Here is a 22856-nt window from a genome sequence, read left to right as displayed (position 1 = left end):
TATCATATAATAGAAATTAAAAATCATTCCTGTTGACATTAAAAATAATCAAGTTTTCCAGCTGTTATGCTTGTTCCCTAAAGCTTCCCTTTATAGCACCTGTGCCACTTTTTAAGATAAATGTACACATATTTTAGAAAAAAAAGTTATACTCAGCACTCAGAAAAAAACTGAAATTTCAGGATATTGCTATGTATTTTTCTAAGCATTTTTACATTTATAAATTAGTATTATATAAACAAATCATTAAAAGCTCTTCATTAATATTTATAGTATCATTATAAATGTTTTATAAACACTTATTCAGCTACATAATTTCATCTTATGGGTGATTTAAAATTTAGTTAATCATTCTCCTATACTTAGAGACTTATATTGTTTTCAGATATAAATAATGCTACAACAAACATATCTAAGAACTTTATATTTTGCATTTTATTTTACATAGATTATGTGGCAAATCTAATAGGATTTGCCATGAAGTTTATACTTGGACTATCTGTGAGGAAAAAAGTTGCCCAAAACATCCATGCTATAAGAATAAAAGAAATAGCCAATATGATTATTATCAAGAACCACCTACTCTGATGCTTCATCACCTCATAAGTAGCACTTTACATGTTTTGTGGTTCTTTTAATACAGTCTATTTCAGCTTTTCAATAACCCCATGAATGGTTTATGGCAAACATTATTATTGTCATTTTATATATGGGAAACATGCTAGCCAACCTACCCAAGGTCACACAGTAGAAGAGCAGATACCACTCAAATAATGGTCTTATCATGATAACTCCAGTGCTCATTCCAGGTAAAATCAGCAAATACTCGAATACTGATGCAAAGCAGTAATAGGTTATATTGAATCCTAGACACACTCTTGCCCAGCCCTTTACTTGGCCTAGCATCAAGCTTTAAATAACAAAGAAAAAAAGAGTCCTCAGAGCAGCCTTTTCCTCTCCAGTGTTGAGGGACAGTCAGACTGAGAATTCTTCTTGTCTCTTCTCTACTATTTATCAACACCAAAGCATCTCTCATTCACTATTACCCTTACCAGAAGTTATAATGCATCAGATGATACACTGGTTAAGCTGTAAATTGATCCTTCTTTCAGATCATTTTAGGGAGCAAATCTGGGTCTGCCTGAGATTTCAAAGACCCTCCCTGCAACCATTTTGAATGGCCAACTCTTATGAATTTTCTCTTACAGTGCCTTTTCTGAGGTGATTTCCACAGATAGCTAATCACATCCATTTTTCTTTCACTCTTTTAGTTTCAGTCTTAGAATGAGTTATTTCTTGGACTCGCCTTCAAATTTTTTACATCCACCCTATGGGAAGACTGAGGTTCTCTGTGCTCTCACCACGCCACTAAAAAGTTAAACCACATTTGGAATGTTAAAGTTAAATACAGGTAGAAGATGTGGCTCAAGCAAACTAGATGTTGAGACAAAAGCTGCTGAGGTGGAAGGTTGGCTAATGTCACGTGAGAAACATCTTCAAGACCTAGTAATGTTTAGCTAAAAAAAGTCAAAGACATGTAATAATTACTCCCAAATATATTGAAAGGGTGTCATGCATTTATTCAAGCAGAGAACACATCAATGGTTCTTAAACTATTAGAGGCTCTCTATGAATCACTCACTAGGGGAGTCTGTGAACAATGTGGATGCCTGGGCCCTACCCCCAGAGAGTCTGATGGTTGGATCTAAGATGAAGCCCAGCAATATTCATTTTAAAAGTGTCCCAGGTGATTCTGACACAGTTCACAGCCTATGAGAAGTATCAATCTCCATGTTAGAGTACACAGACCCAAAGGAGTGTTCAAGAGAACCACCTGGGACCTCTACTTGTATTTTTCATGTATTTAAAATTTCTTTTATAGTATGCTTTATAATGCGTGTGTTAGTAAAAGCTACACATATATCATTAATAAATAAATGTAAATATATTAGGAAGTGTGCAAAAAATTTTTTGTAATAAGATGCATGATTTTAAAAGTTTAGACACTTGTTCTAGAGGATAAATTATTAGTGATACACTAGAGAGATTCATACACATGGTGGGATGTGAGAGGAAGAAGGAAAGGATGCTCGTTTTAGAGTCAGAAAGATGTAGCTTTGAATCACAGAATTAGTACTTCTTAGCTGTGTGACTCTAAGCAAGTTCATTTACCCTTTCTGAGTCTTTTTTCCATCTTTAAAAGACTTAATAGTACATACATCCCATAATTGTTAAAAATTAGCACTCTAAAAGCATTAACACAGTGCCTGGCAATCTTAGTTTCTTTACTTTTTTCCACTATGAATCTTGCATTTATGATGCTTTTTCCCCATGGAACTCATGTTTTGAAAGATTTTTCCAATAAAATAGCATTTACAAGTAATAATTCATATTCTCTTTTATTAATTCAAAGCCAAATAAATTATCAACTAGAACACATTAGTGTTAGAAAAAGTATTATCAAATAGAGGTAAAATAATTTCATACAGAAGCAAAGAAACTTGGGATTAGGGATTTTTTTGTAGAGCTTTATTGGGGTAAATGTGCAACATCTATTAGACTTAAAAATGTTTAAACAGCTTGCAAATCTCTATTCTTACCTTTGAGGGCCTTATTGACTAGTGGTCACAAGTCACAAGCCACTAACCCAGAGGAGCTAAGGCCCCTTCCCAACATGATATTCCATTCTGTGAAACCACTAAGGCCCCATAGAAATGGAATCCATGACATTGTCTTATGTGCTCTTTTTAAATTCAGAATTTTAAAAACTAAATTATAAAATTTGAGGTAATTACAAATTTGCATGCAGTTGTGAGAAATAACATAGAATTATTCCATGAACGCTTTATCTAGCTGCCTTCAAGGACAACACCTTGTAAAACTATAGAATAATATCACAACCAGGACATCGATATGAAAACAGTCGAGATACAGAACATTTCCATCATCACGAGGAGCCTTCACGTTAACCTTTCATAGCTACCCCTATTGTCTCCAACCCCATCGCTAACTGGGTGACCACAATTCTGTTCTCCATTGCTATAATGTTTAATTTCAAGAATGTTTTATATAAATGGCATCATACAGTATTTAATCTTCTAGGATTAGCATTTTTCACTCAGTATAATTCCCTCAAGACTCATCCAAGTTGTGGTGTGTATCAATAGTTTTTTCCTGACATTGTCTTTTATAATGTTTATTATGATATGTTTAGCTGAACTACCTAATCAGAAATTATTTCTGCACATTAGCAGCCACTTAATTTTAATGAGAGAAACTCTTCTCAAATTATTTACTGTGTTCTGTGATCAGAACTGTATTTTTTATAAAGGAAAACTAAAGAACTTATTTCAGTATGTTAGAAACCCAGAAGATTTTTCTCCTCTTTAGATTTCTTTATTTTAAAAAATGTTTATTTTCCATGGTTTTAAAAGTCATTTTTAAAACAATATTATAATTTTATTCAAAATTGTATCTTTCTGGAAAGCACTTTGGCAACTCATATCAAGAAGCCTATTATGTACTCTGATTCATTAACTCTACTTCTAGGATTCTGGCCTCAGGAAATAAGTATTGATGTGGACAAAGATTTGTATACAAAGGTTTCACTGTAGCATACTTTGTGTTAGTAAAAAAAAAAGCGAACAATTTAACTGTGAAAAAAATCCAGGGGCTTGGTTAAATAAATGATACAACAATTGTTTATATAACCAATACCCAGAATAGCCCCTAGACCATTTCTAAGGCATGATATAAATATCTGTTGAATGAATAAAAAGTTACGATAAAACTAAAGAAAAATCTTGAACTAGGCTGCTGAAAAACTCGAAGCCAATTTTAAAACATTGTATTTTATCACCTATATATTTTTCCATTATAAAAGGAATGCATACTTAATATACAGAACTTCATCTTACTATGGTACAGTAGGGGAAGGGGTTTAGAATCATTCATATTTTCAATATTGAAAGACAATCATTATTAACATTTTAAGATATTTTCATTTTCTTATGAACATTTTAAAACAGTATGGTGATAGTCCAGCAGTTTTACTCAGCTTTTTCACTTATTATATTATATGTATTATCATATTATAAACTCAATAAAAAACACTATTTAATAGGTGAATAATAGTCTCTTGACTACTATTTCCAACTATTTCTCTATGGTTAGGCAGTAGACTGTTTACAGCTGATCACTATTAAAAATAATGCTGTATTTTTCTGTATTTAGAACTATCTTAGCAGTAGTTTAGCATCATCAGGATTACTGAATCAAAAGACTTTTTACAAATGGTCCGAGGGCAAATTTGTCAGTTGAAGCAATTATAGCACATAGTGATTAAAAACTTAGAAGCTCAGACCTGAGTCTGAACTCCAGCTCTGCCACATTCTAGTTCTCTAAATTTGGGCAACATACCTAGTTCTCTAAACTTGAGTTTCCTCTTCTATAAAATAAAGATGATAGTAATAGCTCACCTTACAGGGGAGGCCAAATATAACACTTCACATAGAGCAATTCCCTCGGGACCTGACACCCAGCAATGTCTCCATCAGAGTTTGCTAAAATCACTATCAAGATCAAAGGTTGCTACTTAGTGTAATTTTCTCCATCATTACTCCATATGGCTTCTTTCCCTTTTATTTTAATTGCTCTGTATACATATGTTTTCATTTTAAATTGTTTCATATCTTTCTTAACAGTAGGGATAAATTATAAATATGTAAAAAATAAACAAAAAATCTGAAGCCTTCCACAATTTGTCATATAGCACGTAAATAACAGTAATAGTTAATAAGTGTCAGACATTATATTCAGTCTTTAACACATGGATTAACTCATTCAATCTTTACTATAAAAAAAACCTCTTATTGTAAAAACAAATGACAAGAACAAATCCAGCAGTCATAATGTAAGTGTAACTACAGAATTTTAAAATGACTATTTGTACAGTTTTAGAATTCCTTTTAAATGACAGAGCTTAAGAACCTAAAACCACATCAATGTCTCTTTACACCAGATATTTTTTCCTTTCAAAAACATTTTCAAAACACAGTGGCTGAAGTAACCTAAGGGTTCAGCATAAGAGAATGTTTGGGAATAGCATTTGATGGAACATTAACCATCATGACAATGGGTAATTATGAAGATTATCAAAGCAATATGAAAAATATATATAACGTGAAGTGAAAAAGGCAGAATAAACAGGTATATATGCTATGACGAAGGCCTATGAAAAAACACTGGGAAGAAATATACAAAACTAATAAGTTATTAGATTATAGTGGCAGCGTCTTTTTTTTTTTAACTCAAATTTTCTGAGTATTTTATAGTTTGAAATATAGATATAATAAAGTTAAATTACGATGTTATTTATTGTTTTGCAGGTTTTAATAATAGAGAATAAACGACCTCTTCTTAGTCACTTTTAAGGACAGTTAAGTCTCATTCCCCAATGGCTCTAGTTTAACAATGACAGCTAATAGTCAAGAACGTACACTGTGTCGAGTAATGTCCATACACTACATGTATTAACCAGTCCAATCTTTACAACTCTAGAGGTCTGGCATTATTATTATCTCAAATTTATAAATGAGCAAACTGAGGCACAGAAGGGTTATGTGCCCTGCGTACTCAAGTCACATAGCTAGTAAGTGAAAGAGCCAGGATTCAAATCCAGGCAGTTAAGTTCCAGATGCAATACCCCTAACTACTACAGACTATTTCTTATTCTTTACAATTCAAAATATGTAAGTAGAAACAGGCAAATTACCTAATCACTGTGCAGTTAAAATCAATTTCCTCATCTATAAAATGAGGATAATAATAGATGTTCCTTTACAAATTTGTCATGTGGATTAAATGAGCTCAATACATGCAAAGTACCTAGAAAAGTGCCTAACACATATTAAGGGCTTTCTATATATTAAGCTATTTTTAGTGTTTTAGTGGGCTAGATGTTTTTGAAATTAAACAGCAAATATATTTATGCAAAATTGTACTATAAGTCTCAGGTAATACACGTGGCCTTACCTTGCCCAGGAATAACATGAAATCCCCCACTGTGTTGATGGCAGCCACTCGCAGAGCATTCTCCACGAGAATGACAAAGGCATCCTTCGCCGAGGTGCAGAAGTTGGTGCTGTTGATAGCTGTGGCTGTGTATGCATTCTGGACAAAAGCGAAAACCATTTTTCATCAATAAATATAATCTTACTTTGCTAAGATATAAATCAAGCACGATTAAGCATAGCTTGTAAAAATATTTCATAGTTCAACCAGTGGTTTTGGTGAGGTAAATATTAAGAGGAAGTATAAGAAAATATAACATATATATTTAAAAAATACCTGTTAAAAAGAATTTTTCAGTTGACTTAGTACTGGTCCTTTAAAAACACTGGTATTTATTAAAACACATATTAACCTTTCTAATATTGATTAACTTCTTCCCTTAGTAAATTAAACATTATGTCGCAGGTTCATCACCATGAATATCAGTGATGCATTATTATCATCTCAGTGAGCTTTAAAAGCTACACAAATATGTAAAGGCATCGGATTGCTGTGCTGTTTTACCTGGAATACCTACTCTCTCCTTGGTACTTTCTTCCATACTGTCACTTCTCACAGCTCTTGTAGTAGATAGCAATTTGTTGCCCAATATTTTACACCCCTCCATTCTGGGAGCAGGACCCAAACTCTCAATTTAAGAAAACAGCCTTTCCTCATTCTCTTGGATTCTGAGCAGAGTCGACACTACCTTCAGCTGTGGGGATGGGCATTGACTGGTTCAGAAACTGGCATATAAGCTAATCAGAGCCAATTAAAGTAAAAAATATTCCCTGAGGCTTCTGGGAAAAAGAAGTTTCCTTTCTCATCCATAGGTGCTCCTGACAGAGCAGCTCCCTCATTTGCTTGGAGAGCGAGGTATGAGGGTATGAACTGCCATGGCTGTTTGGCCAACAGAACGGGAAGAATTTGGAGCTGCTGGAGGTCACAGCATGAAACCGAGGGTGAGGCTAATACCATGGAAGTCGGAGCAGAGAGAACCAGGTACTTGCACTTGGTGACAATATTTGCATCATTGGGAACTAACCAGACTTCTGGACTTTTCAGTTACAGAAACTAAAAAACTGCTAAAAATCTCTTCCCTTTCCTTCCCATGCTCTTTTTTTCAGGTCATTGAGCTGGCTTTCTGTCCCTTATTGACAACTGAGTCCCAGATGACATACTTTTATTCAACTATACCGGCTTCTGTTGCCCCATGTCTTCTTTGACCCACTAGTAAGAGACTTTGATTTTTTTCCTTTTTCTGTTATATTTTAGAATAGCATTGGCATTTTGGGGGGAAATGTGAATAAGTGCTATAAGATGTGCAAATATGTCTGAGTCTTAGGAAAAGAAAGTATATGGACTTTGTGACTAAAACTTTTGGTTCTGAGTAATTTTGGGTTTACTGCTGACTTAAGAAATTACTGGTGGGTCCGAAATGTTAAAGTTGCTAGAAAACTGCTGGACATGAAGGGCTTACTTTACATTGTGTTGCCAATAAAACTTTAAACACTGAGCTTGGGAGAGATAGTCTTTAAATTATGAATGTTCCAATCGTACGCTTGTTAGTTATTAGGAACCTGGTATGGAGATGAGGTTTGAGTCATCAAAAATTTAATTTGCCATTATATGATTAAATTCTCTTGAGGTTTATAAACTTTTTCCAGTAATGGAGCAGTAGGAAATTATGGTGCTCTCTGAGAAACACAGAATGATTTTAATAGATGAAATTCCATCATACAAATTGGGGTACTTTATTATCAGAGTATATTATTGTATTATGTTTACCGGTCTTTTTATCTCAAAATCTACTATCTATAGTATTTTAAAGAAATCATGCCATTAAGTTTTCCTTTTAGCATTCATTTCCTGCCTGCTCTCTTTTATTGTTATCTGCCAGTGTCTCTTATCAGTTAAAAGATAGCGGGTGCCAAAGAGTTAACTACCTAACAGCAGTGGCCCACATTTCTCCATCTTCCAAAGGGCTCCCTTTGAAACATTCTGCCAAATGCCTCAATGACATCAAAATAAACCATACTTTTGATCTTGTGTGACAGTAACTCTGCTGAAAAGNAAAAAAAGAATTTAACAATTTATTCTAGAGCAGTAGCTCTCAGACTACTGCCTGTCGCTCAAATCTCACCAATGCCTACTTTGTAAATAAAGTTTTATTGAAACATAGCCATGCTCATTTGTTTACATGTTGTTTATGGCTGTTTTGATGCTACAAGAGCAGAAGTGAGCAAATGTGACAGAGCCTACGTATGGCCCACAAAGCCAAATATATTTACTCCCCCATTCTAAGACATGATCAAGAGACTAATGAACCAGTTATAGCTGTCCCTTGCTATTGAGTCTAGGATGCCTGATGATACTCAAATATGAGCATGCTCAAGTCCCTTAGATAAAATGGCAAAATATTTGCATATAACCGACACACATCCTCCTGTATACTTTTTAAATCATCTCTAGATTACTTATAATACCTAATACAATGTAAATGCTATGTAAATTGTTGTACCGTACTGTTTATGGAGTAATGACAAGAAAAAAAAAGTCTGTACATGTTCAGTACAGATACAACCATTACAGGTCTAACTACATAGTACACGTCAGCAACAACATAACACCCGTCATCCCCACCCCTGATATTTTCCATCCACAGTTGGTTAAATATGAAGACGCAGGACCTGTGGATATGGAACATGCAGATACGGAGGGCAAACTGTATTTAATAACAGGTTTTCCGAGGAAAATGTCCTACCATATTTATTATATATATTATGAGATGCTTCTTGAAGTATAAAAAGCATTATACTGTCTAGAATCAAGGTTATTAGATAATCCATTTAAATCAATTATGTACTGTCTTAAATCTCACTCCCACAATAAGGACAGACAACTCTCTCTTAACTACGCTGTTCGACCCTTTGCAGTTTGAACATGACTTTCCTTGAAAGGGGAGGCAAAAGCAAGAGAGGATCCACACTCCTCCAATCTCTCTGCACTGTCCATCAGACCAGCTGACCAGCTGACATCAGGAGCAGACCCAACACTTCCAAACTAAACTCGAAAAACTTTTTTGTTACCCTCATGAATTTTCGAAGTGTCTGTTTATTTGAGAACTATTATTATTCCTTCTCTGCTGCTTCTTTATTCTCCCCCCGACTTTGCCCCACCCATTCCATCTACTTTTAGAGCAGAACCCTATTTACTGGTAGATGGGGAAGGAAGCAGGATGGTTTCTTTTCTCTACTCCTCAGTTCCAGGGTAGGATAGGCTCATAGCAATGTAGCCTTTTTGGCAATATTCCAACAGTTCTGTGCAACTCCTCTGTATTTGACCTAACTGAAAACAGTAAGTGGATATTTTATAAGCTTTCTCCCACTCCCAAGGCAGTTAAATGAGCTGAATGTGATATACAAAGGTCAAGATGACCTCTTCAGGAAGAAAAAATGTGCTACAGATCACAGCAGGTTAATAAAATTTCTCTCCGCTTCTATAACCCTAGTCAAAAAGGATTCACGCTAAGGTTCTCAAAAAATTCTGAGTCCTTTGTAGCTTTCCCTAATAACTGCTCTCTGAGCTTTCTGCAGACTGCTTAGCTGAGATTTTTAGAACCCATCCACCTTCTTCTCAGACAGCCTACCTGATCTTGAGCTAAACCACCCATAGAGAGGCGTCACATTACCATTTTGCTTGTGCCCAACATCTGCTCAGGCAGGACATAGGCCGGAAACTATTCAACTCTCAGAGCAAAATAAAAGATGATCACCACCCAGGCATCTTTTTAAAAGCATACCTATTATCCCAAGTGGTCACTAGTAGCATTCTGTGTGACAGGATATAGTGAAAAAGCAGTGATCATGTGGAAGACATATGTCAGGGCAGAGAGAGGACCGCCATGAAGGTAACGGCGGTCTGTCTGCTTGGTCATCTGTCCCAGGGCTCAGCTTCCACATATTCACACCTTCTATCCTTTCCTCACTTAAGGATCTAGAAATTCTCTTAAAGTTTAAAATCTTACATAATAAGTCACTTAATAAGGGCAAGGTGGACAGTCATGGTAGGAAAAGGAGACTAGGATATGTGCAACTCTACGTGTGGATCATTATAAATTAAATAAGGGAAAAGGCAATTAAAATGATCCCTTTCTCATTTTGAGTAAGGGAGGGAGTGGTCAGAAAGTCAAATTTATACCACAGATTTCATTCATTTTGGTTCTATGTTTTTAGACTTTTTAAGGGTCATCAGAATTACACCTACGTTGCAAATCTTAATTTAAACAGATTGTCTTTAAAACTGTTGCTTGTCTTAGTCTACAGCACGATACATAAAAATTTGAGATGTCTGCATATTCTCTATAATAAACTATACTTTAGTTTTCTTTATATTGCATAAAAGCACATATGTATTTATACAAGAGGCAGTGTGATATCCTGGCAAGAGCTAGGCAAAGTGAGATTTGAAAACTTCCTCCACCTCTAGGTTATGTGATCTGCCATAAGATGCCAGACTGTTTTCTCATCTATAAAACAGAGGAAATGAGCCTTTCTTACAGAGTTGTGGAGAGAAAGTGATAAAGTATATAAAGTGCTTAATTAGTATAGTATCAGATAGTAGGTGCTCAAAAAATATTCTCTACAACTCCTACTCATACTATGTAGAGAAAAGTTTCATAATTTTAAGAGCTTATCAGCCAGAGAGCAGATACCTTCCAGGTTAAATATACTATCTCCAAAGAGTGCCAAAGTAAACCAAAGCCTGAGTAATCCAATGTCTGAGAGAAACAGATTCTCGCTGTAACAATCTCTCTAACTAAAGTGAATTCCACCTGTTAGATTAGATATATAATCACCTTCATGTAACACTAAGATAAGCGCCTACAAAAACAAAAAGCAGTTCACAGTTCACTGTTTATTTGCAAAACTCTAACACCTATGCTATAAATACTAAATGGCTCATTTTAAAAATCTAAAGCTCTTTTTTGAAGACAGCTGTATTTCCCATGCTGTATGGCACAGGAGCATGATTTGGAATTGTGGAATTTCATACAGTGCTGCAAAATGACTCTGGCCTATTCTATCCCCATATCAACACTCTTCTTTACTATTAGCCTCTATATTCTTTAAAGCAGTGGCAACAAACTGGTGGCCCACAGACAACCGACATTGTATGGCCTAAAGACCTATTTGCTCTGGCTCGCTCAGAGTTATTTTTTTTAAAAAAGAATTAAAGAACTATGGCTAGAGTAGACAGATTCTTAGGGAAAATAAAAGATGAAAGAATGTGAATTAAGGGATAAATGTCCTTCCTGAGCGATCAATCCTAATGATATTTTATCCATGTATTATAATTAATTAATAATGAGCCTTTGTAAGAATGTACGTTACTTTGAAAAATAAGAGTATGATTGAAATAGATATACTTGATCAAGATACAATGCATAGCACCACAAGGAAAAAAAAACTTTCAATTATGCTTGATCATTTTATCTTGGAAGGAGAAATAACAAACCTATCTTTAAAAATGAATGTTAGATTTATTTTTAAAATATTTTACCTGATTTAAATAATTTAGGCACTTTTCAAGACACCAAAGGCAACAAATGCAAGATTTCAGCACACATCGAGCACAGGCATTTTCCTGAAAAGGAGAAAAAGTTGAAATAATTAAAAAACTGAAGAATCAAACCATCATAAAGGATATTCCAAATGTTCGAAAAATAAACAAAAATTTAAAAAATCACAACGTATGTTTCAAAGCCTCCACACCTATTCTTTTTCTCTCAAACTGTAATGGCTGAATTATTTTTAATTAGTTCAATATTTATTTAGTATCTACTGTAAGATAATATAATATAGACACTAGTGCTATGAAAGTGGAGAACAGAGAGAGACAACATCACTTGGGAGGTGGGAGGAATCAAGGGAGGTGCCCAGGAAGAGGTGGCATTTGTGCTAAGCTACGTTAAAATGTATGTTATTTGCACAGTCAAGGATAGGGAAGAGGTTCTAAAAAGGAAAGTGTGTGAGTTGATACAGAGGAAGAGAAGCACAGGACACTTTCAGAAACCAGTGATGAGATGGATTTTGCCAGAACATATGGAGTACAAGAATGGGGAAGGATTAGGTTCTACTTTGTCAAGACCTTAAAGAAAACATTCACAGTTTGGACTTAAAACATCACATACAGAATCGAGGTCTGGATGTGCCCCCGAAAAGTCCAAAGAAGTATTTCCCCCTTACCTTTCCTTTCAGCTGACTGTGAAGGTACATAAGGATCATTCGTGGAATTTTGACTAATGTGATGATGAAAGATCCTTTTGCCACAGTACCAAGGTGATAACGAATAAGACGACTCACTGATGCCAAAATAGGTGTAAATGGCAAATTCCTTTTATCCCTATTTTTAAATTGACCAAAAAGACAATTAAAACGAAGGCTAGATCAGGATGGAAACACAGGAATGGTTTAGAGTCCAATGCAGTAAAAATTAGTTCATTTTTCTTTTTCAAAGCTTTATAACAAATGGCAAAGTAATATAGTACAACTAATATAAATGCTACAAATGTACCACATAAAATTAACGTTTCATTTCTCTATGGTAGTTTCATGGGGTTCTTATGCTCCAATATTTTAAGTTAAATACAATTGTGCTTTGAAAGCTCTCATTAGTAAATACTTATAAAGTTAACTGTACAATTAGAAAATGGAACTTTAAAAGATATTCAGTCTAGACCTGGTACCTCATTATAATAGAGATCTATGAGGTCTATTGCTTATATTCAGCTCTGACTGAAGTTAGGAAAGGGAGTCACACAATTGTTCTCATCCAAATAAATTAAAAAGTCTTGTTGTCCTTTGATAGACTTTTATATAAAGCAAAAGTACATAAGGCACTACTACAAGATTTGTTCTTCTACTAAATATAATTTATGTTATATCATGGCCTGTCATTCTGATTAATTTTTGAGAAAGTTTTAGAAATGTGTGAAAAATAAAATAACCACCTCTCATTTTCTTACCTTCCAGATTGATAAACTATAACATTTTGGCATATTCACTTCCAATTACTTTTTAAAGAAATGAAACTCTCACAAGCCTCACAGTTCCATTCCCTTCAGGCACGATCACTTAGATGACCTTAAGTTTTCTGACAAGTATAAATTCTCACCTAGTAAAATAGTATGTCACCACAGCTCCAGCCACAGTCATCTGCTGACACGCTAGGATGAATTCACTGATCCAAATCAGGCCCACCACATGGTACCACCACATGTACTGCAGAGGCCCAGAAACTCTGAACTCCACGAAGCCTTGCTCGTTCTGAACAGCACTGCCTAGGAAAAAGTGAGGGAGGGAAAAAGAAGCACATAAAGTATAAACCAACCAATATGGCTATTAAATTCAAGAGATTAATTTCCAATAAGAGGTCCCTACCGCCCAAACACAAACTTTGTGATCACAGCGTTATTTCATTAAGGGTCAAAAATAATTATTATTTGAAAAGTTGTGAAGCCAAACATTATCAATTAAGCATTTTGTTTTCCCCAAAGCCATCGTGCGTGGCTTTTAAAATGTGTTCTATTTTAATACATTTCTTACCACATTATCCCTTATTTAGCTTGGGTACAAATTTTCAAATACTTCAATATTTTTTCTGATCTATTACTTATCCAATAATTATAGACCTAAATTATTAGCAAAGTACAGAAATTCACATTATATATTCAATTGGTGGATATGTGATGAATGGCCAGAGAAGTTAGATACACTTTACTAACCTTACACCACTCCTCACAATTAATTCCATTTCAGTATAATCTTTGATATTAAGAATGGGTACAAGCAAATCTTATAGTCTATGAACTGTACCATCACTAGGAGCGCTAGTTGGGGTTGAGTCATTTCCAAACTATAAAATCCGAAGGAAGCAAGTTGATCTTTAGCTATAACTGAGGTTTGAGGCAACTCCAAAGTGGTGCTGCATTCATTAGTTCATCTTGGAATAGATCCAAATGTGAATCAGTATAGGAGCTTACTTCAAATCCACAACCATCTCAAAACAGGATACAATTTCAGGCCTTGCCTGGTTTATACTCACTCTGCTAGTATAATCTAAAAATCATGAATAGAAAATGGGTAATTAAAAAGCCATAACCACTGCTAGTTCTGATGGCTATTAAACCTTAGTCAACAAATATCAGAAGAATTAAATTTCTTTGATGTTAAATATGCCAGTGCAAATCAAATTCATCACTAAAAGAAAGAGCAACATGTCTTCTTACCAGCAGTGCCAAGAAAAAGAAGTGTCATGATCCAGTACGCCCAAAACAGAACAAGAGCAAAGAAAGTCCAAAAGGGTTGGAAGACTAGCAGTGGCAGGTGAATGAAGACCTTGCCAGCCACATGGAACAAGGCGATAGTGAGGGCAACACGTTTACGCATAACCAACATTATCAGGAACAAGATTACCTGCGTGGAGAGAATGGAGGGAAAGGTGCCAGTTACCGCTGTAAGCCGTGAAAATAGAAACTGAACGGCGGAAATTTTTAACAGAATCCTTCATTCTAAAATGTGCAAGTTTCATCTACAGCCATGCCACCCTGAACAAGCCCAATCCCATCTGGTCTCGGAAGCTAAGCAGGGTCGGGCCTGGTTAGGACTTGGATGGGAGACTGCCTAGGAAGACCAGATGCTGTAGGTGTAAAAAAATAAAAAATAAATAAAATAAAATGTGGAAGTTTCATTCTCTGAATCCCAATAATACTTTATCTGTCTGTATCTCTCTTGCAGCACTTCCTTTCAATCGTATATTGAAAATGTCTTTTAAAGCTAAATAAAAAGATTTCTCAATTTGTTAATAAATTCCAGAATTCTTTTACTTTTCCTTTCTTCACTCATTATGATTCAAAACGCATTTGTTAGTCAGGATCAGACACTTAATTTATTTGAATAGATGCATGCTTGTCACTCCAAAGACCAGGAGAGAGGAAGCATGCCACGACTATACCTCCTCTCCCTTACTGAGCCAAGAGCTCCTTAAGAAGAGGGTCCACGCAAGATTCACCCTTTGTTCACCAGCTCCCCTACCCTCCCACCCTGATACCTAGTACAGAAAATCATGCTTAAAAGATGATTAATAAATATTTGTAAAATAATAACAAATATCTTTTGTCGTCTATGGTTTTATGATGGCTTTCTTATTATTTTTTTGTTTCTAATGTTCGATAAAAAGCTTGGGATTACACCTAGAGTTGAACTGAGGTATTTTTTCTTTTTTTCAAAGAGGAACAAAAGATATGAGTATAGATTATTTAACCACGTGTTAATTAGTAATTTTATTGTATAATGGTTAGGCAGGGAAGCTCACGTATATTTTTGAAATAATATTGTTAAAACAAAAGTTTAACAGGAAAAAATGGGAAACTAATTAGTAAATAAGTAAATGAAATCTGGGGTGACTTCTTCCTTAATATACTTTTCTATAATAAAGAGAACTGTTTTTGAAAAGGTAATTACATTATCTCATGCCAAGAAGAAGTATATTCTTACTAGTAAATGATAATGTAAATATTCTAAGTGAAAATCCTCTCAAAAATCAGGCAGTGCAGAACAAAAACGTCACATCAAATAGCCCTCGTCAATTAGGGAAGTCTTTTGAAGACTTTTTAGTGTGCCATACTCTGTGGAACGGATTTTATCTAATGGAGATCAAAGTTACTCATGCAATAGCTAGAGGGGAGTTTCGGTTTCATTAATGATCTTTCGTAAATAAAAACATAAACCTCAAAGATACACTTAAACCTATACTCACTGTGAATACTGTAGCTGAAATAGCATAGATGAGGAGGGCCCGAAGATTGTCTTCAGCTATCTGAAGCTGTTCAGGAATAACTGTTTCTTTGGGAGACTTTCTTTGCTTTGCATACAGCCACCACAGTACACCTGTGCCACCTGAAGACAAATAAAATTGTTTTTGCAATAGTTTTAGCATTAAAAAAAACCACGTAACATAAATCCTCAATTTTCTGGACCCTTTCTCTGCATCACTGTAGGACTAATGCAGCAGCAATCCATTTGACTGGGAGGTTACATAGCTATATCTTTTTTGCCAGCATCAGGGTAGCTCCAATTATTCACTATTATCTTCCACATTAGACACTTATAAATTTTCCAGTGTGTCAAATAAACTCCTTTCAACTGTATTTATGATTGACTTTGAAGCTGAGAGAGAGCCAGCAAAGACAGATACCCCTGAGAGGAATTGGTCACACAGAGAGCACCAGTGCCTGTTTAAGCTGGGGAGCCTGTAGGAAGCAAGCAGGGTCATAAGAGTCAGCAATAAAGCTGCGGAAGGCAAAGATCATCTCTGCTAAACTCATCACAGTCACCCCAGCCCTGAGCACCAACACAGTTATACAGCTGATGAAATATTTGTACGATGAATAAACGAAGATCAAAAGAGTAGTTCCCATCAAAGGTAGGAACAAAGACAGGAAATCTTTGAAAAGCAATGGGTGCCAGGGATGGGAGTTTTTATCTTCATTACTGGTTCAGAGATTCCAAGGATAAGATAAAAATTATATAAACATCTAGGCAAGTGAGACAGGTTATGGGCAAAGGAACAAAATTTGTACTGGTCTCCAAGTTCTTTTCTGACACAAGGGAATACAGACACAAGGGAATATATTGTACCTCAAGAATTTTATATGGAACAAATTCAATAATCACATGTGAAGGAAAAGACAAACTTAGATAATCAAGGGTTGAGAATACATGTAACTCTTAAGATCTTCATGAATAAGTAACCTGAATGCAGATTCTGGACAAAACAAAGATGAACTTAAACCAAGAACTCAAGAATGAAGGTTTATGAAAACAGGACCTGTAGTTCTCACTAAAACCAAGATAGGAAAACTTAACTGTAATTATGAAAGTTTGCAAGGCAAAAGGAAGCAAATTTCTTTTAAAAAATAAAATAATATTTTAACTTTAATAATAACCTGAATACAAAATCTCAGATATATAACAAGGGTGAAAAAGTGGGAGTGGGCAGAAGGGAGTGAGGGGAGAAGGAAGAAAGACTTATGCTAAATTTAAAGAGGTAGCGGATAACTCTACATATACGATTTTATTTCATCCTTTAATAAACACAGAATTCTAGATTAAAGAACATTTTCTAAAAATGTATAAGTTACCAACTGCAGAAGTAAAAATAAAATGTACATCATTCAAAGCAAGGGTGAAAATAACCAAAGAAAATATAGTTCATATTGCGAAGATAGGGAAAACAAAATTAGAAAGTATAAATTTAAGGAAAACATAAAACAGATGACATCGGTAAGACCAAGCATACTAGTTAGTATTATAAATGTAATGGGAACAAATTCCTCTACCAAAAAAAGTTTACATTGGGTTAAAATTTTTTTTAACTATATATATATATATATTATACATAGACATGCACACACACACACGCACGAAAAGGTCTGGGTTTCAAATGCTAACAGCGGTGAACTGAGAGACGGGGGTAAATATAATTATAAAAAATTTAAAGGTGAAGTAAACACTCTTCTTTAAAGACAAGAAATAGCATGTGAAAATACGATGTTTATTTTCTTTTCTATATTTCTATTTTTTACCATGGAAGTAGTTAGATACCATGAGTAGGTATCACATTTATAACTGGGAAAGGAAAATTATTATTTTTAAGATAATAAACACAGAAAGCCATGAAAGTTTCATTACAAATAGTAAAACAAAAACAGAAAATAGAATGTCAATAAAAAAATGAGTAATAAAATTTTAAACACATGGTGCACACACACATACACACACATAACCTGCCAGAAATACTTTTCAACCAAAAAGAACTTCAATACTTTAGAATGGCTGATTCAGGCCTTTAAAAAGAGAAAGATAAAAAGAAAGGGTCCCTTCACTTGCTGGGTGGGGAACACTGAAGAATCAAGTGAAAATTAAAGAGCCAGAAGCAGTACAGAGCCTCAATTGCTGTCTTTTCTCTTGGGCTCTTACCCCAAAACAAATACTAACAAAATTATGTTAGCTCCTTTTAAAAAACATCTCCATTTGCTTTTATTCCAAATGCTAATGACCTTGCCATTTTATGTGATTCTGTGATCTTGTAAGTGAACTCACTTCAATATAATCCATTTACCAGTCTCTTTACAATTTAATTTATAAGTGGACAATTATTCAAAATAATCAAAGTAGTTCCAAGTTGAGGGAACATCAAAAGCAATTTTTAATTCTCAATTTTAATGCTGAAAAACAAAGAACTAAGCAGCTTACCAAGTGAACCCAGAATGACCAGAACTGTTACGATCCACACAAGTACTCTTGATATATACCTGATTATCACCATCAAAATCATGGATAGAACTGCAGGGAAGATAAATAGAGAACATGTAGAATATTATTGGAAAACATTGGAAAATATAAAGAAAAACTATTTCAATTGTTTTCTCCTAAAGAAATAATTTGTTGCTATTAACATGACAAGTTTATGACCCCATTTTGGGTAAGAAACTGGTTGCTTTTGCACTTTAACTTTGGTATTTGTACCGCGTGAATAACATCACCTGAAACCAAAGGCACCTAACCGTGGGTTTATAAACAACAAAAAAGAATACATGCAAATGCACATGGTGACTCAAAAACAAGACAGAACTGTAGTGGATTCACCACAGGAAGGCATCAGAACTCACATGCAAACACACATGCCAACACACAAAGTGCAGAGAATGACATGTCATGTTGGTGACCAGAAAAATTATCACATGTAGGCAGAGAGATCAGTTAAATCAGGTGTTACACTTCTTTGAGTAATCTATGCATTTCAGGACCACCTTCTCTGATGGCTGGGCAACAAGCTAGACAGTATTTTATCTTTTTCTAGTTGTTTCTCCTCTAAAATTCCAAGAGATGGTCTGACCCTATGGAATAATACCCTAAAGCCTACTGAGAACAAAATTCCTCCGACCTCATTGCTCAACTTGGGTCCTGATTGCAAAGCTCTTCAAAAATGAGCAAAACTTAGTTTGAGTCATTTAGCCAGTTCTTCTTCCCATCCCAAGCTAAATTCCAACACGCTAAAATCTCAAGTGAAAAATCTCAAAAAAGAAAGTGGGAGAATTTAACCCTTTTAAGAATAAACCTGTGTCTGGAAATCATATTCTGTTCATCTTTAATTATTCAAAGGCCCACTTCACAAACAAATAGACAAAGATACTAAGACTCACAAGAGAACCACTCTAATTTAAAAAATGGGTTTCCAATGCATTAACAACATTATCATCACTATTTTTAAGATTTACTTTTCTTCTTCTTCTTTTTTTTTTAGGCGAAGCAACCCTTGGTTGACCTCACAGATTGCAAGGCTCTTGTCAGCTTACAATCCTTTATTTTTTTATGCCTACAGCACCTGGTCTTCCCAGGTGGTCTCCCATCCAAATACTAACCAGGCCTGACCCTGCTTAGCTTCCGAGATCAGACGGGATCGGGCTTATTCAGGGTAGCATGGCCGTAGACTAGTTTTTTTTTTTCTTGGTAAAGTATTCAACTATTTCAGAAGCCAAATAATTTTTATATAAAGATAGGCTAACAGTCAAGTTTTTCTGGGTCATTTGCAAAGCCGAATAAATGGTTGGGATCTCTGACTTGGTGATGTTATTAAAGTACTCAACTTTTGTAATAAATGTCCAGGAACCAAATACATATAGGAGCATTTCAAATACCACAGAAAGAGCTTTTCATATGGACAGCTTTATTTCAATTGAGTCAAGAACTACCTGAGGAAAATGAAAATGGTTTCTAATGACGAGATGGAAATACAGCTAGTCTTCTCAATTACTATAATTGTTGTTAACAAGCATAAATGCCCATTTTACTACTATAATGAAATGGTTATTTGGTTCCTACCACAGTTTACTTCTCCCAACTATATGTATAGACTACGTATAGTTATTGGCTAACACAGGGAGTTTACGTCTTGAAAATAACAGTTTTATTTGATTATATTTTATCTACTTATTGACCAGAAAACTCAATGGCGAACAAGTGGAGATTTCCTAATTTTTCCAGCAATACAGTGATATTATAAACTGTTGCAATAAAAATTACATATTTCAAAAGTAATCTATCAGAAATCTTTGTTTTTTGATAAAAACATATACGAAAATATGTGGCCTCTTCTTATAAGCAAATAAGCCAAAGATTAGATTCAAAACTAAAAACAAAGGGGCATTGATTAATTAAAAGAAGGCTCCTGCTTTAATGTTAAAGGTTATTACAGACTTAGTAATCAAAGTTTGGGAAAACACCAGTTTTCTCCAATGAGAGAAAAAGAAATGAGTTTCAGATATATATACATATTTATAACTATATATAATCTGAAACAATTATTTTGGCTATGGGAAGTTCAACATTTTACAAGTATCCCCAGTTGTATTCATATTTTGGTTAAAAGACAAAACAGTCTTCTTCTGCAGTACTATGCAATAGCTAATAATGAGAAAAACAATTACCTAGTGATAACAAGCAAAGTCCCAATATAATTTCTTTGCTGGTCATTACTCCACTAATCAGCCTGTGTAAGACACTATTGTCACTGACAAAGGTGATCAGGGCCTCTGCAAACTTGGCATAGCAGGAAATGTTCACAGGAGCACAGCGATGGAAGAATGGAATAGGTGCACTGGTGACACAAGAAAAAAAATCAGAAAAAAAATTACTCCTACGTAATATAAATGCCACATCAAACACACAAATGAAAGGTGAATATGACTGCAATACGCTCCACCCTCCACACATCATATGGAAGCTAAGAGCTGTGAGCTTAATGCTATGAAGATGACTGTCATGGGTAGTGATGCAAATCTTACCACAAACCTTATCAAAGAGGGTGGAGTGCATATTCCGACAGAAGACATTACCCTCCCCTTCTGAAAAGAAACACACACACATGGACACACACATACACACATACAGAACTACTGAAAGCAAAACCAAGCACTTAAACTTCTCAGCCTACACATCTATCAATCAAGGGGCAGATGACAAAACTTACAAACATGTACTTCATTGAACTGAAAATGAATTTTTGCTATAAGCTACTTAAACAAACACGTGCTTTTGCTTGAAATGTGCCACCATCAATAGAATGTTTCGTCTGTCAGAACAGCATATAAAAACTTAGATTAAAAAAGGTGTTTGGGCACAAGCTTAATAACTCTCATATAAATTAAGTCATGCCAAGACATCAACAGACAGCATAATATGCAGCTATTTAAAACAATAACCATGAATACCAATGTATGGAAATACTTATGATGTAACAGTACAAGAGAAAAAAATTTATATCTAATGTGATGATTGCATCTCTGCATAAAAATATATAACACATAAGAATGGAAACAAAAAATATAAACAAATGAAAAATTTCTGATTTGGTAGGGTCATGGGATTCTGGGTTATTTACTTTCTTTTTATATGTTGTTATTATGAGATTATTTGTGTCCATAAAAGACCTAATCAGTTACATCAGGCTTATGTGGACTGCAGCTTTTACTTGTGAAAAACCATAGCTATGTGCGAACTGTGACATAAATCAAGTTAGTTATTAATATGGATCTACTTTAGCTTTTGAGAGGATGGTATACTTCTAATCAATAAGAGCTTCTAAACAAAGCCCTATGAACATGCCTTCAGTTGTGATCTGTTTGGATTCTAAGAGAACCCATATGTGTGTCAATGCACAAATACACACTTATGTGTTCATTAAGTTAAAATTTAGCCGCTACTAACATAAATCCCACATATTCAGATTTGTTTGTGGGACTGTCAGTCATGGCTCTAACATAGCATTTTTGACTGGAATAATGTAAGTATTTTCTTATTCTGAATGGCTAAGATTATACGGTTGAGCACCAAGTTCCAAGGTTTCCAATCTCAGCAAAGCAACTTTCTGTGACCCCAAGCAAAACACTTTGTTTCATTCCTCAAAAAACCATAAGAATATAAATAATGTATTGATTTTTCTTAAATGTTGGTAAACGAGTACCACTGGGAGTAAGAATAAGCAACATCTTCAATGCCGTTAAACTTCATGGAACAATAAAATAATATAATTTTAAAGATCTAGCATTACCTTAGTTATGCTTCAGTAAAATGTATCTGAAAATAATGATGTGACAATATGACAAGAGTGTTTATTTTTAAGAAGTTGCCTCTTGTGACCTGTGGGTGTATCCGCGTACACCCCCAAAATGGTGTTAGTGAAATGGTTTCAGTGAAAGTTAATGCCAAAGATTTGATAGTTTGTCGGAAACTGCAGAAAGCCAGAGCATTCTGAGTAATGCTTAAATTACAGGTATGTAAGTCATTGTTTTTTGACTGAAAGTTGTTTCGCTAATGATATAAAAAGATGTTAAATTACAAAATACTTTCAAGTGAAACGGATTCAGTTACAAATACTACAGAAAAAAATCAAATAGGATTAACTGTAAATTCCTAAGTCAATAGAGGCTGATTTGGAAAAGAAATTTTTAAACTGATAACTTTGTTGGGACCTACAATTGGTTTTTCTCCTGATGTTGTCTAGATACTGTCTCTATCACGTTAAATGTCCCTGTCTAAGAACTTCTAACCATATTTTTAACTAAATTCTGGTTCTACAGCCTTCAAACTGAAGTCCTCTATAGTCTATGATTATGTACATTTTCACTCACTTTATTATTATTAATCTGAAAAGAGAGTGGACTACTCCTACTCTTTCAACTA

The 22856-nt window shown here is 34.7% G+C and overlaps 1 protein-coding gene, 1 non-coding gene and 1 pseudogene across 4 annotated transcripts in view; 1 reads left to right on the top strand and 2 right to left on the bottom strand.

Moving 5' to 3' along the window:
- Nucleotides 1–22856, bottom strand: part of SLC44A1 (solute carrier family 44 member 1) — a 161308-nt gene that overhangs the window by 43572 nt on the left and 94880 nt on the right. For all 3 annotated transcript variants that reach the window (XM_039870611.1, XM_039870609.1, XM_039870610.1), the window contains exons 6-13: nt 20603–20772; nt 18369–18458; nt 15871–16010; nt 14342–14528; nt 13228–13393; nt 12300–12456; nt 11614–11697; nt 6034–6171 (exon numbers count right to left, since the gene is read on the bottom strand). In XM_039870611.1, the coding sequence (XP_039726545.1) occupies nt 6034–6171; nt 11614–11697; nt 12300–12456; nt 13228–13393; nt 14342–14528; nt 15871–16010; nt 18369–18458; nt 20603–20772 (1132 nt within the window). The remainder of the gene's footprint in view (nt 1–6033; nt 6172–11613; nt 11698–12299; nt 12457–13227; nt 13394–14341; nt 14529–15870; nt 16011–18368; nt 18459–20602; nt 20773–22856) is intronic.
- On the top strand, nt 14642–14760 carry LOC120608810 (uncharacterized; annotated as a pseudogene).
- LOC120608793 (5S ribosomal RNA) lies at nt 19489–19607 on the bottom strand. Its single transcript, XR_005654523.1, has one exon. It is a non-coding gene; the product is annotated as a 5S ribosomal RNA (ribosomal RNA).

The sequence above is a fragment of the Pteropus medius genome, unplaced genomic scaffold, assembly GCF_902729225.1.
Source record: "Pteropus medius unplaced genomic scaffold, Ma_sr-lr_union100, whole genome shotgun sequence".
NCBI classification, from domain to species: domain Eukaryota; kingdom Metazoa; phylum Chordata; class Mammalia; order Chiroptera; family Pteropodidae; genus Pteropus; species Pteropus medius.
The sequence above is the reverse complement of the archived record's forward strand: the minus strand, read 5'-3'. Positions and strand labels throughout refer to the sequence as shown.